The sequence below is a fragment of the Polyergus mexicanus genome, unplaced genomic scaffold (genome assembly GCF_030449975.1).
Source record: "Polyergus mexicanus isolate NDT 795.1 unplaced genomic scaffold, iyPolMexi1.0 SCAF_17, whole genome shotgun sequence".
Taxonomy (NCBI): Eukaryota; Metazoa; Arthropoda; class Insecta; order Hymenoptera; family Formicidae; genus Polyergus; species Polyergus mexicanus.
Genome location: NW_027223337.1, coordinates 3,266,702 through 3,280,066, shown reverse-complemented (window position 1 = coordinate 3,280,066; position 13,365 = coordinate 3,266,702). Strand labels below are relative to the sequence as shown.

Here is a 13,365-nt window from a genome sequence, read left to right as displayed (position 1 = left end):
TAATGTCTTTCTTCAATAGTATCGATATCTTTAACAGTAGACGAGATCTAAGCGAAGAATGTATCTGACACAAACGATTTCTGCAAAGGCGTCGCGATTTCGGCCCGCTTTATCGCTTTAATAATCGTAAGCTTATTAATTTTAAATTTTTAATGCGTCAATCCTTGTAGCGGAGATCATATAGAATAATGTCTTTCTCCAATAACATCGATATCTTTAACGGTAGTCGAGATTAAAGCGAATAATGTATCTGACGCGGACGATCTCGGCAAAGGCGTCACGATTTCGGCCCGTTGTATCGTTTTAATCGTAGGTTTATCAATTTTAAAATTTTAATGCATCAATCCTTGTAACGGAGATCATGTAGAACAGTGTTTTTCTTGAATAATACCAATATCTTTAACGGTAGACGAGGTGTAAGCAATGAATGTGTTAGACGTGAAGAACCCAGGGAAAAGCGTTACGATTTCGGCCTGCTATGTCGCTTTAATATAATCGAAGTTATATTTATTTCAAAATGCTAATGCGTTAATCCTTATAGTGAAGAGCACAAACAATAGTGTCTTTCTCGAATAACACCTATATTTGGTGATAGCCGAGATCAAAGCGAAAGGTAAGTTTTTCCGAAGGAGCGATTGTGTTTGTAGATAACGACTTCGTGGTGTTTTGTTGCCGCCCGCGGACGTGAACGGACGTATTTAGACACATTATGCGTGTGTCTTTTGGACTTTATTTTTGAGTTTCTTTCTCTCCTATAGAGTAATTTTTTTTATTTGTTACTCTCAACCAGTTTTTTGCCGGAATGTACCGATCCTATTAGATCGTATGTGGCGATAAAAGCAAAGGAAAAAGAAGAACGACTTCGGTGTAAAGCATGACAATCGCTAAAGAATCCAATGTCGTCCAACAGCTGCATTTTTTCTCGTGTTCTGTATTATTGGAATTACGGCATTAATGTCTTAATAGTTTTATATTTATGATTCTTTAAACATAACAGCGCGACGAGATTTCACACTATCGCCAGTATTCTTCGCGTCAGATACATATTTCGTTTTGATTTCGACTATCATTAAAGTATCGATGTTATTCGAGAAAGACATTATTCTACATGATCTCCGCTACAAGGAGTGACGCATTAGAATTTTAAAATTAATGAACTGAGACAATTATTAAAGCTATATATGTATATCAATTTTTAGTTTTTTATTTTGTATGAAAATTATTTTCAAAAGATAAATTTTTTTAAAAATTATTTTTTAGGGATAAATATTAAACTTCTTTTGCGTACAATTTTGGGATTTTTTTATATACTTGGCGTATTTTTTTTTACCTTTGTGAGGTTTTTTTTAGGTGATAATTATTTCTGGCCGCCATATTGGGTCCGTCATTTTGAATTTTGAAATTTTGACCTCTGATTCGTATTCAACGACCTAAAAAATTTTTTGGTATAAATTTTTATGAAAATCTTGCCAGTCAATCAAAAAAGAAACGATGTGCGTCAATGCCCACAGGGACACACACATTTTCCGCGCTATAATGTCAATGCCCTCGAAAGGGTTAAGCGTGCTCTTAAGATTCCATGTTCCAATAAAGTATAGCGCAATGATCATAGAGCACATTTTAAGATCATACTAGGTTGCGTTCTTCTTGACACTAGAAGCGTCTGAAAGTATTTGATTACTTAACCAATCGGAAAGTATTTGATTGATCTAACCAATCAGAGCAAAGATATCTTAGTTCTGATTAATGGATTAATCAATCAAACGCTTTTAACTTTTTTAACCTCAAGACGAACGCAGCTTTAAAAGGATTTTGAAAATAAAAACAAATGAATAGCTATGAATAACTTTAAAATCAATTATATTAGAAGCCAGTCACGCATACAAAAACGTAAGCAGTAAGCAAATCGACATTTTTGATTTGCTTATTGCTTACATTACTGTTTTATTGCTCGATGTGATTGGTTGATTCGCCTAGTGCTTACTGCTTATGTTCTTCTGTGTGCTACAGCCTTTGGCACCTAACCTAATCTACGTATATATACTTACAAACACTCAATGTTCAATCATACTAAATACAATATTAATATACATAATTATTTTCACATAGAGATCAATAATATATTGATATTAAAAGTTATCATTATTGTTTGTTATTTCGTATTATTTGACAGGATATATATGGAATATTTTATAAATCAAGTCGCTTATATAATGTTTTTGATAAATTTAGGTTAAGTGTATGATAACGTGCATTCAACTAAAATTGGACAAAAAATATTATTTTCTAGGAAAAATGGAAAAATTACATTACTTCTTAATAAAGAGAAATCAAAACTATTATGTATGCACAAGGAAAGAAAAAAAGAAAACTGATATTGTATTGGCTAAACATGGTACTTTAATTTAAATGCAATTATTCTTATATGATTTTTATAGGTCATCTTTTTATAAGTCAGAAAATATATAACTCTTATTAATATTATAAATATTATCAATATTTCCATTTCTTTAGAAAACCAAGCTGTACTTGAAAATATTGAAAATAATTTAAATATGAAAATACCTTACGTGTATATAAGAAAACTTAACAATGGAATGGGTAAGAAAATAAGATGTATTTAATAGCGTCTTCCATTGGGAAGAACTCGCAGCACTGAGTGCTTGAAGCGTGTATCATTGGTAATTTTAATGAGCATGTTCTGAATGCTGCACATTTCATTGGGAGTGCAAACTATTTTCAGTGCTCATTGAGAGCATTTTGCACTCCCAATGAATATGCAGTATTTAGAACATTTTATTAATATTACTAATAATATACGCTTCAAGCACTCAGTGCTGCAAGTTTTTCCCAATGGAAGACGCTATAATATTATTATTTTTGAAAATTATATCAAATAAAACTTATCCAATATTTGTAACATTATTATATAATTTTCTGATATCTTTGTTTATAAATTAGATGAAACGCACTTTAAAAAGCGACAGCTTCCAATCATAATAGAAGAAAAAGTATTATTAAACAAATTTCAAATAAAAGGTATTTTCTTTTTTTAATTTATAATCTTATTATAAATTTTATATTTTTTATTTTATATGCTGGTTGCTGAATGCTTGTAGAGAATTTGAAATCTAATCATTGAATTATTATATTATTATTATATTTTTATTTTATTTCCATTAAAATCTTTCGATTGCTAATTATCATGCCAAAATAATAATTATTAAAATTATTAATAATATGTCATAATTTTTGAAATTATTAATTGCAGTTGTAAAAAATAAGTTAAATGCAAATCATAAAAAAAGAAAAAGAGAAGATCAAATTGAAATATTTAATAACTGTGAAAAAAACAAAAGCGAAATAATGGTAAAAATAGAAAAGATAAAAGGAAGTAAAATAAATTCAGACATTAATCTGCGTAATATTGATAGTGAAGAACCGGATGATCACATGGATAAGAAAAATAAAAAAATTAAGTTACATGATACTCTGCAAGATAAATCATGTATGTTGAATTATTATATTTAAAATATTTATTAAAAACTTTTAATCTGCGATTGTATGCATGTAATGTTATTATTACTTGCACAGCTAGTAAAATGTATGTCTCGCAAAACAATTGTGAAGATAGAAATATGGATAATAGGAATGAAACAACTATAGAAACGAAAATGAAGGATAAAAGTAATATACGCTTAGATATCATTTTACAAAAAAATGAAAGCAAGAATAATAATGAACTATGCAATAGCCATGAAATTAAAAGAAAGAGTAAATTACAATCATATGATAATGAACAGAATGAATTAGGAGATACAGGTATGTATTTAATTTTTGTGTCATAAAAAATCGTCAATTAAAAAATATAAACGTAATGTCTGCGTATTATTGCATATTATATATTAATACATAAACAAATGGAATTGAAAGTAGTAAAATAAACTATATAAATTATAACAAAATGTTTCATAAAATTATCGGAAGAGTAAAAAAATAAACAATTGTTTAATAGTACACAAAATAATTCAAATTCGAAAATAAATATCTGATAGATAAATTTTGACCTCTATTTGAAATATTTTACAGTAATCGTACTTATCACATTTACCAATATTAGTTTACTTATCAGTATTTGTCTACTTTTTTAATCTGTTATTTTGAAAATTTTGTTTCAACATCTGGTTATTTTTTATAGATCATCCATTTTTACTTGCTGCATTTAACCGCGCATTTTACAAAAACTTACCAAATAATAAAAATTCTAATAAAGATTTAATATGTAATAACAAGGAAAACAATGCTAAAATAATTACAATAAAGCCAGAAATGTGCAGGTAAATATGTATATTCTTATATGTAAATTCTCTTAATATTGCATAATATTATTGTTATAATTCCAAAATTCAAATAATTTATTAGTTATTAGATATGTGTAGTGAACTATAATTTCCTCTATTAGGAGTTGCGGAGTTATAAAATTATGTGAAGAATTTGACATAATCTATGACAGCAGAATTCTATTTTGTAAGCAAATATGAAATACATAATTTTATGTACTTCAGATATATATATATATCTGAAGTACATAAAATTATGTATTTATATTATATAGTATAATATCAATACTTGTGAAAGTTGTCAATAATGAAAATATATATGTATAAATTTTATTTCTAAACCAGATTTTTTATTAGATATATAAACAAACTTTATACATATGAGAGTTTACAACATATATGAATAATTAACTTCTTATATAAAAAATTTCTTAAAATGTTGTTTTTCTTGCAAACATCTTTTTGTTAAAAATACTTTTTTCGCTAGTTTAAGAAAGTTTTACTTTATTATTTTATATCCGCGATAGTTTATAACTCAAGTTTTTCACATCTGTATAAACACACACATATACATATATGCATAGTTTTGTTTTAATATGGTTGATTTTTCTATTTTCATAAATATACTATAAATTGCTTATGTGTCTGTATTATATGCTCTATAAATTACTATATTGTTGAGAATATTTTACTTTTTTTGGTGGCGAAAGAAATTTTTATGCAAAGCATATTTTCTACTTGTTGAGCTGCAGATATTTTTTTATTTTTTATTTCCACTTTCCTTTTTGTGATTAGTTTACATCAAAATTTATTATATGCATTTTTATATAATATGTTAAAGTTATATCATAAATATGTATATTATATTTGATTATAGGTATGAATCTCAAAGCGACCTGCTAAATTTATCTATATTTGACGAAGAATCAATTTTAAAACAGATTGAAAATAATGAAAAGAAAGGAAACTACTTGTTAAACTATAGTGATATTAACAATATATCTTTTATAATGGATGAATCAATACTTCTCAATAATACATATACGATAGAAAATTTTCCTGAAATAGAAAATACTATCAATAGTAAGTTAATAATAGTTTTGATTTTATTAATAATATTTTGCTTAAATATCATATTTATGTTTTATTAAAACATTGTTATTCAATTCACATTATACAATGGTTAATTCATGCTATAAATAATGTATATGTATATATATATATATATATATATTTATTTATATATATGCATTATACATATGTGATATATGTGACATATATATATATATAATGATATTTAATATATAGTATATTATACATATACATATAAAATGAGCTAATATATTTAATTAAACATACAGTAAAATTTTAATGTTTAATAGAATTAGAAAATATAAAACAAACGGAAGATAAACTGGAGGAAGAACAAAATACCGAAAATATCAAAGATGATAACAATCTTGATAGAGATTATGAACCATCGGAAGATTCAACAAGTGATACTGATTATGAAAGCAATGACGGCGAGCTAAGCAACGAACATATAAACGAAAATGAAACAAATACATCTAATAACTTACGCAGATCGACTTTATTAAATCTATCGTCAACGGCAAATGCACCGGGTACGTCGGGATGTGATGATGCACAGCTTACGATTGATAATTCTTGTAGTGGCATAAAGAAATACTACTGTCTTTTTTGTAAATTACCAAAATCAAAAATTGCAAGACATTTAGAAAATGTACATCGTAATGAAGAAGATGTTAAAAAATTCGCTCAATTGCCAAAAGGATGTCTTGAACGTAAAAGAATAATTGAAACAATACGCCGGCAAGGAGAATTTCAATTAAATACGGATAAAATGTTAAATGATGGCAAATTATATGTTGTTAGACGACCGAACATTAAATTTAATAAGAAAGCTAGTGAATATGGAGTGTGTATCAAATGCTATGAATTTTTTTCGAAGAACACCTTACGTAATCATACTCGAAAGTGTGTAAATTTAAAATATTCTAAAAATCGAACAATTACAGTTTTGGGACGGACAATTCTCGGAAGAATTAATGAAATAGCTTCTCAAACTCTAAAAAAAATGATTTTTCCGGTATTAAGAGAAGATTCTATTACACGTCTCATAAGATATGACGAGTTAATTATTCGATATGGTAATAAACTTTGTATGAAATATAAGCCTCAGCATCAACACGATATGGTGCGAAACAGATTACGAACACTTGGACGGTTTCTACAAGCATTAAAAAACATAAATAATGAAATTACGGATTTTGCCTCATTGTATCAGCCAAAATATTACGATGACTGCATTAAAGCAGTATATCAAGTAGCTCGATATAATCCAGAAACTCAGAAATTTGGTGCTGCTTCTACAGCATTTCAATTAGGTACATTATTAAAAGAAGTCGGTGAATTATGGCGATCACAATGTATTAAAAATCACGATTCTATTAAAAAGATTCTAGTTGAAGATTTTCTTTCGCTTCGTAAAGAAGATTTTGGCCATTCAGTTAATAAAACAGTAATGGAAACAAGAGCACATATCACACGACAAAAAGTGGAAATAGCTCCAAGCATAAACGATATAAAAAAGCTTTATAATTATGTAAATACTAAGAGATGTGAAGCATATAAGATTTTGAAAGAAAAATTTTCTTATAATGTATGGCAAGCTCTGGGTGAATGTACATTAATTTCTATGCAAATATATAACAGAAAACGTGCTGGTGAAATACAAAGAATATTATTGGAAGATTTTTATACTTATGAAGATTTAAATGAACAAAGTGATCCGGATCTTTTTAAATCCCTTTCAGATTCAGCCAAAGAAATTGCACGTAAATATGTGCGATTTCAAATTAGAGGGAAGTTAGGTCGTCCTGTTCCCGTTTTATTACAATCTGATGTTTTAGATTGTATAAAATTATTTATACAATGCCGAAATCAGGCTAATGTACATCCAAAAAATCCATATGTTTTTGGAATAGCAGGTTTCAATAAGCAAAGATTTAAATTTTTAAGAGCGTGTGACCAGATGCGGAAATTTGCATATGAGTGTGGAGCTGATCATCCTGAAAGACTACGTGGTACTCTTCTTAGAAAACATATCGCAACTAATTGTCACAAATTAAAATTAACAGAACATGAAGTATACGAATTAGCGAATTTTATGGGACACCAAGAAAATATACATAAAAAGTACTATAGATTACCTCAAAAAGAAGCTGATATTCTTAATATCAGTAAATATCTGGAAGCTGCACTCGGTACAAATAATAGTAACTCTGATATAGATAGCTCTGATATAGATGATAGCAATACTCATGACCATGATAATGATAGTATCAGCTATAATAATAGTGATATCAGCTTAAATGATACTAATGCTGACGATGATCTAGCTAATAATAATTTAGATAATAATAACACGCAAGGTACGAAATAGCAATCATTATCGCTGCTTTATAGATATTAAATTTTATATAAAAAGAAAACAATTGTTTTTATATAGATATAATTAACAATACTATATTATTTATAGAATCTTCCTATCTATTTATTAACAACAATCTCGCTCCGAAAAGAAAGAAAAGTGAGATTACAAAAGATCTAAAAAAATTATATAACAGTAAGTGTGTTAATTCTATACATGATTGAATTCGAAATAATTCATTTACGCATTATTTTAATTTTACATATATACTTCTATCCTATATACATATTTAATAAGTTAAAGTTTTATAATTATCATTATATATTGACGTACAAGTTTTATTTAGATTAATTATCTAATTCTATATATATATATATATATATATATATATATATATATATATATATATATATATATATATATTTATCTAAAAAATTTATCTTCTTACAGAAAATGAAATACAATTGAAGTGCAAACGTACACGCTGGAATGACGCAGAAAAAAATATAGTGCTGAGAAAATTTGGCACATATCTAAATACTTATAAATGCCCTACAAATAAAGAAATTGCAGCTTTAATAGCAGCTAATTCTTGTTTACAAACACGAACTGTGAACCAAATAAAAACCTGGTTTAATAATCAGCAAAAGATTTTACGTACTAAGTTTTAAATTTTACGATTTATTTTTGTTGTTTAACGATGAACAATGTTTTTGTTTAACAATGAGCAAAAGATTTTACGTATTGAATTTTAAATTCTACGATTTATTTTTCTTGCTTAACAATCAACAATGTTTCTGTTTAACAATTAACAGAAGATTTATTTTTGTTTTGATAAATATTTATAAAGTGTTTAAAACTCTCTTATTACGATGTTTTCAGTTGCTTAAATATAATTATTAAATTTATATAATTTATATAATAATGTATAATAATATAAAAATTATATAAATTTAAATAATAATTTTTATAATAAGAATATAATTTAAAATATTAATTATTTGGAAGAAACAAAAAATATTTTGTTACCTCAATCTCTTCAATCCACATAATTGAAAAAATTTTTGTTTTATTTTAAAAATTTCGTTCTTTTGTTTTAGTGGTTAATTCAAAAGTTCAACTTTTTATATTAACGTTAATAGTTTGTAGTCAAGTACAAATGTATTTTAATATTTTAATGTCTTGTATTAAGTATAAAGAGGTGAAAAGCATCTATACATGTTATAAAAATATAACGATATTTTATTATATGTTATAAATAAAAAAAACTATATGTTTTGTTTAGTACAAACTATTTAGTATAAAATAAAATTTAATACAAAGGATAAATAAAATATGTAAAACGTATAGAAAATATATGAATAAATTATTTGATATTGATATGATATTGATGCATATTTTTTATTTGTTTACTGAAATTAGGAATCTGCAATTACGATTATATGCATATACATATGTAACAAAACGATATAAACAAACTTGCTTATTAAACTCTTGGAAATGACATTTTCCTAGAAAATAAATTTTTATAACATTTATATATTTTTTTTAAATTGAGTTTTTTAGATTGCGCTCTAAGGTCAGATTTTGCAACCATCGTATCCATTCTCAAATTGTTATAAAATTTAATAAAAATATAGTGCTTGCAAATCATAAATGCTTGCAAATAAATATATTTAAAAAGATTTTCGTTACAAGCAGAAATTAATCAAAAAAATATTTGGAAAAGTAATTTTTAATTTCACGTAACTCATTCATTAATAGACGTACAAATTTTTTACTTCCTATAATCTGTGATGTATTAAACAGAAGATCTTTAACACGTTATTAAAAAAGATCTCTGTGCAAAACTTTAATTTAAATATTTCAAATAATAAAAATATTTTTTTTACTTTTATTTAAAATATATTGGTTAATATAGATATAGTTGTACAGGTATTATGTCTATAAATCGTACACATTATTGCCATAAAAGTCACAAAATTATAAATATAGCTGAATGCGTGTTTTTATACTATTGTATTGTATTAAGTGTATAAGTGCGTATGTATGCATGTGCGCGCGCGCGCATGTGTTTGTGTGTGTATATGTAAATATGATGTGATGTATGTATTTAATATGGGTAGCATATATCTCATATATTAATTTTTTTTTATTATCGATCTTTATATAAATTGTATTAAAACAATTATTTTACTTTTATGTCAAATGAATGCATGGACGAAAGAGAATCGAAACCATACACATTAATTTTTTGAATGTGAAATATATTAGAATAGAAAATAAAATTATTTAAAGAATTATATAAAGAATTAATAAAGAAAGAGAATTTTTAGACTGTTTCGCATCGAAAACACCGAACGTAAAATATAGAGTGAACCTCGCTTTGCATAAAAAAAGTGGAGGAACTATAAGGATTTATACTTTTTTAGATCTCGTTTTACATCCGAAACATGAGTGATATGAAGTAGATTCTTTATGCTAATATTTTCTAAAGATGTGAGAGCGATATTTAATATTTTTTTAAAAATATTGTCATTGTCATATTCTTTTATGTAGTTATATACATTTTATATTTATATAGATTATTTTATATATTTATGCAAATTATATGTACCGATTATTTTGAGGACAATTTATGAACGCAATGGTTATTTCGGGGACAATCTCTCTCTCTCACTCTCTCTCTCTCTCTCTCTCTTTCTCAACATGTATAATTAAATATATAGAAGATGGACATATTTGTTAATGTATACAATAATTACATTTCTTAGTATATACTCATTTTTAATTAATTATATTTTTATATATGTATATATAGGATAGATATCCCGCTTTTAATTTTGCAAACAGATAATTTAAAAATTGAAGAAAATACGAGAAAAAATGTTTCGAATACAAGTTCGACTCTTATGTGATATTCGTCTTAAGGTTTGTTGATTTTTCCTGATTTGTGTAATGATGCAAAAATAATGATTTATTTCTCTTCATTAGTTGAAGTTTTGCTTATCATCTGCAGAAATTGAAAATTTCATAAATAAATCAGATTTTTTGTATTTAAATTTTTTGAGATCAGTTTCATCGTTTTGCCCCATATGTGGATAAAATGACTTTTGTAGTAGATAAGATGAGAAAATAAAAAATAATATTTTTGTGAATAGAAAAATTAATTATCTAATAATGGATATATGTACAGATAAATATATAATGATTAGTTTGCGGACTTTAGATGTATATTGATTATTTTAGAATGTGTATTTCATATATTCTGAATATAAACTTATTTTAATATGTTTAAATATGATTTAAAAGAAGAACAGACATGTAATATTAACGATATAACAATTGGTCAATCACATTAATGAAGTACGAATAATTAATCAGCGAAAACAGTGAACAATCGCAGCATGGCTAAATAAAATACTTTCTTTTTTGAGTTCTACAAAGACTTTGGATCTCTTTAAAATCTTTGGATCTCTTTTTAAAATAAATAAAATTTAACACATTAAATCGTTTGATAAAAACAGTAACGTTAAAATATATTATTACTGGAAATTTTTTTTATATAGAAAATATAATTTCTTTTTTATTTATGTAATCACCTTTGATAACAATTGTGTCGTAAATAATATATTGTTATGCCTCGGGTGAGGCACGGTAATTTTCGGGATCGTTGCCGGATTTAGATTTAGGAATCTGGGATACGTCTGGCGGGTTACCCGAAATTCTGGACACTTTTTATATTCAATAAAACTTTTATTCACTACAAATGGTCTTAATTATAATTCGTCCTCGTGTCTATCATCTACTCGTGTCGCGTATCGCGTTATCTGACACTCGCGGACGCGTGTTTGGAGTCGGGTTTACGTCGCGAGACTCGCTTCTCGATCTTCACGATTTTCACTAAGTGTGACTACTCGCGACTATTAGCGTTACGGCCCGCGTAATATTAATGGTAAAGACTGCCCGCCGTTCGTTAGCAGTGGGCCTTTTTATTAACTCCCCTTGGTTTCCCAGGAGGGGATCGTTTAGCGACAAGACCATGCATCGTGTCGCTCGATTTTGCGGCAAGATCCGGATGCAAGCTAAGGAGTTCTAAGTAGGACTTCTTTGCTTGCATTTTCGCAATTTCCTTTCTGCTTTTCGGTAGGACTTCTACGTTGCATTTTCGCAACATCCTTATTCCGCGTGCCTTGGTTTCCGCGTTTTCGTAATGGGTGATTGCGCGGTCGCTCGGGCTTCGCGCGTGGCTCGCGTTGTCAGCGCTTCGTTCGGTCAACGTTCGTAACGTGATCTGTATTCGCGTTACACGTCGAGCAATATCTTATTGTACAAAATAATATCTCTCTAAAATAATATGTATCTAATAATTCGTATATAGCCTTCTCGGGCTATAACAATATGTTTCTGTTCTTTTAAATCATATTTAGAATAAGTTTATATTCTCTTTTTCTTTCAGAATATAAAATAAAAGTAATCAATATACATCTAAAGTCCCTAAAGTAATCACTATATACTTATCTGTACGTATATCCATTATTAGGTATCATACATTAAATACATGTAAAATACACAAATCAATAGCTAATTACGCAATGTATACAATTGTCATTTTAATCGAAAAAAAAGGTCCCCAAAATAATCGATTTGTGTATATATATATATATATATATATATATATATATATATATATATAATATTTATTACAATTTTTAAAGCGTTTGAATTGTCTGTCTGATTGTGCAATGCAAATATTAGGTTTTAGTTATTTCTATGGTTTATTCATATGATAGTTATTTCCGCGTTACCCGCTGGCGCGCTCGAGCGTCGGCTATATACGGGGTGACTCTCGAGTATGGATACTATTTTATAAGTTAGAACTTTGTCTTGGACGAATAATTTTTCCCGGATTTTTACTTCTTTCACCTCCTATGGGTGAATTAACAATAAATATATTGTTTAACTAAAATTTGACGTGCGGCTAAGACGTCACACCACCCCCCTTAGTTTAAATTTCGGAGTAACGAGTTATGATGAAATTTATTCGTCCAATCTGGCACGTAGGTCTCTGAATGTGTATACTATAGGTATAGTAGGTGGTTCTGTGTTTTCTGCTGGCGCATTTGGTACTATGTTTGTGTCTGTATGTTCCGGTGGATTTTCGGGAATTACTTGCGGTTGCGGTTGTGGTCTATTCGCCAAATACAATAATAAATGTGTGAAAGAGCTCCAAATGGCTCCGAGTAAGTGTAAGCTACAGCCGTAAGCTGCGTGTAGCGCATAGCCGTGTATCAATGTGTCAAATACAATTTTTATTACTCTTATAATTATAAATATTCCGAATACACCGGCGGTTGCTGCGCCGAATGTGGTGAAACCGTCCCATATTTTTGTTAATGTATTATTATAAATTTTATTTAACGCGCCTTCATCTAATAAGTTTTGTAACGAAACCGTGTCTGATTGTATCGATTGTCCGGTAAAGCCTCGGGCGATGGTATGTAAAACTGCGTTTTTTTCTGCAGGAAACATAATATGATCCCTTAGTTCGTCTAAGTCTTGTTGCGTATA

The 13,365-nt window shown here is 27.6% G+C and overlaps 1 protein-coding gene across 1 annotated transcript; it reads left to right on the top strand.

Moving 5' to 3' along the window:
• Positions 1–3,366: 3,366 nt before the first annotated feature.
• LOC138940822 (putative uncharacterized protein DDB_G0282133) lies at positions 3,367–12,300 on the top strand. The gene is made up of 7 exons (XM_070310044.1): positions 3,367–3,508; positions 3,595–3,822; positions 4,199–4,337; positions 5,182–5,423; positions 5,723–7,198; positions 7,352–7,795; positions 12,254–12,300. Exons 1-7 carry the CDS (start codon positions 3,367–3,369, stop codon positions 12,298–12,300), a joined length of 2,718 nt encoding a protein of 905 aa, XP_070166145.1.
• The last annotated feature ends 1,065 nt before the right edge of the window (positions 12,301–13,365 follow it).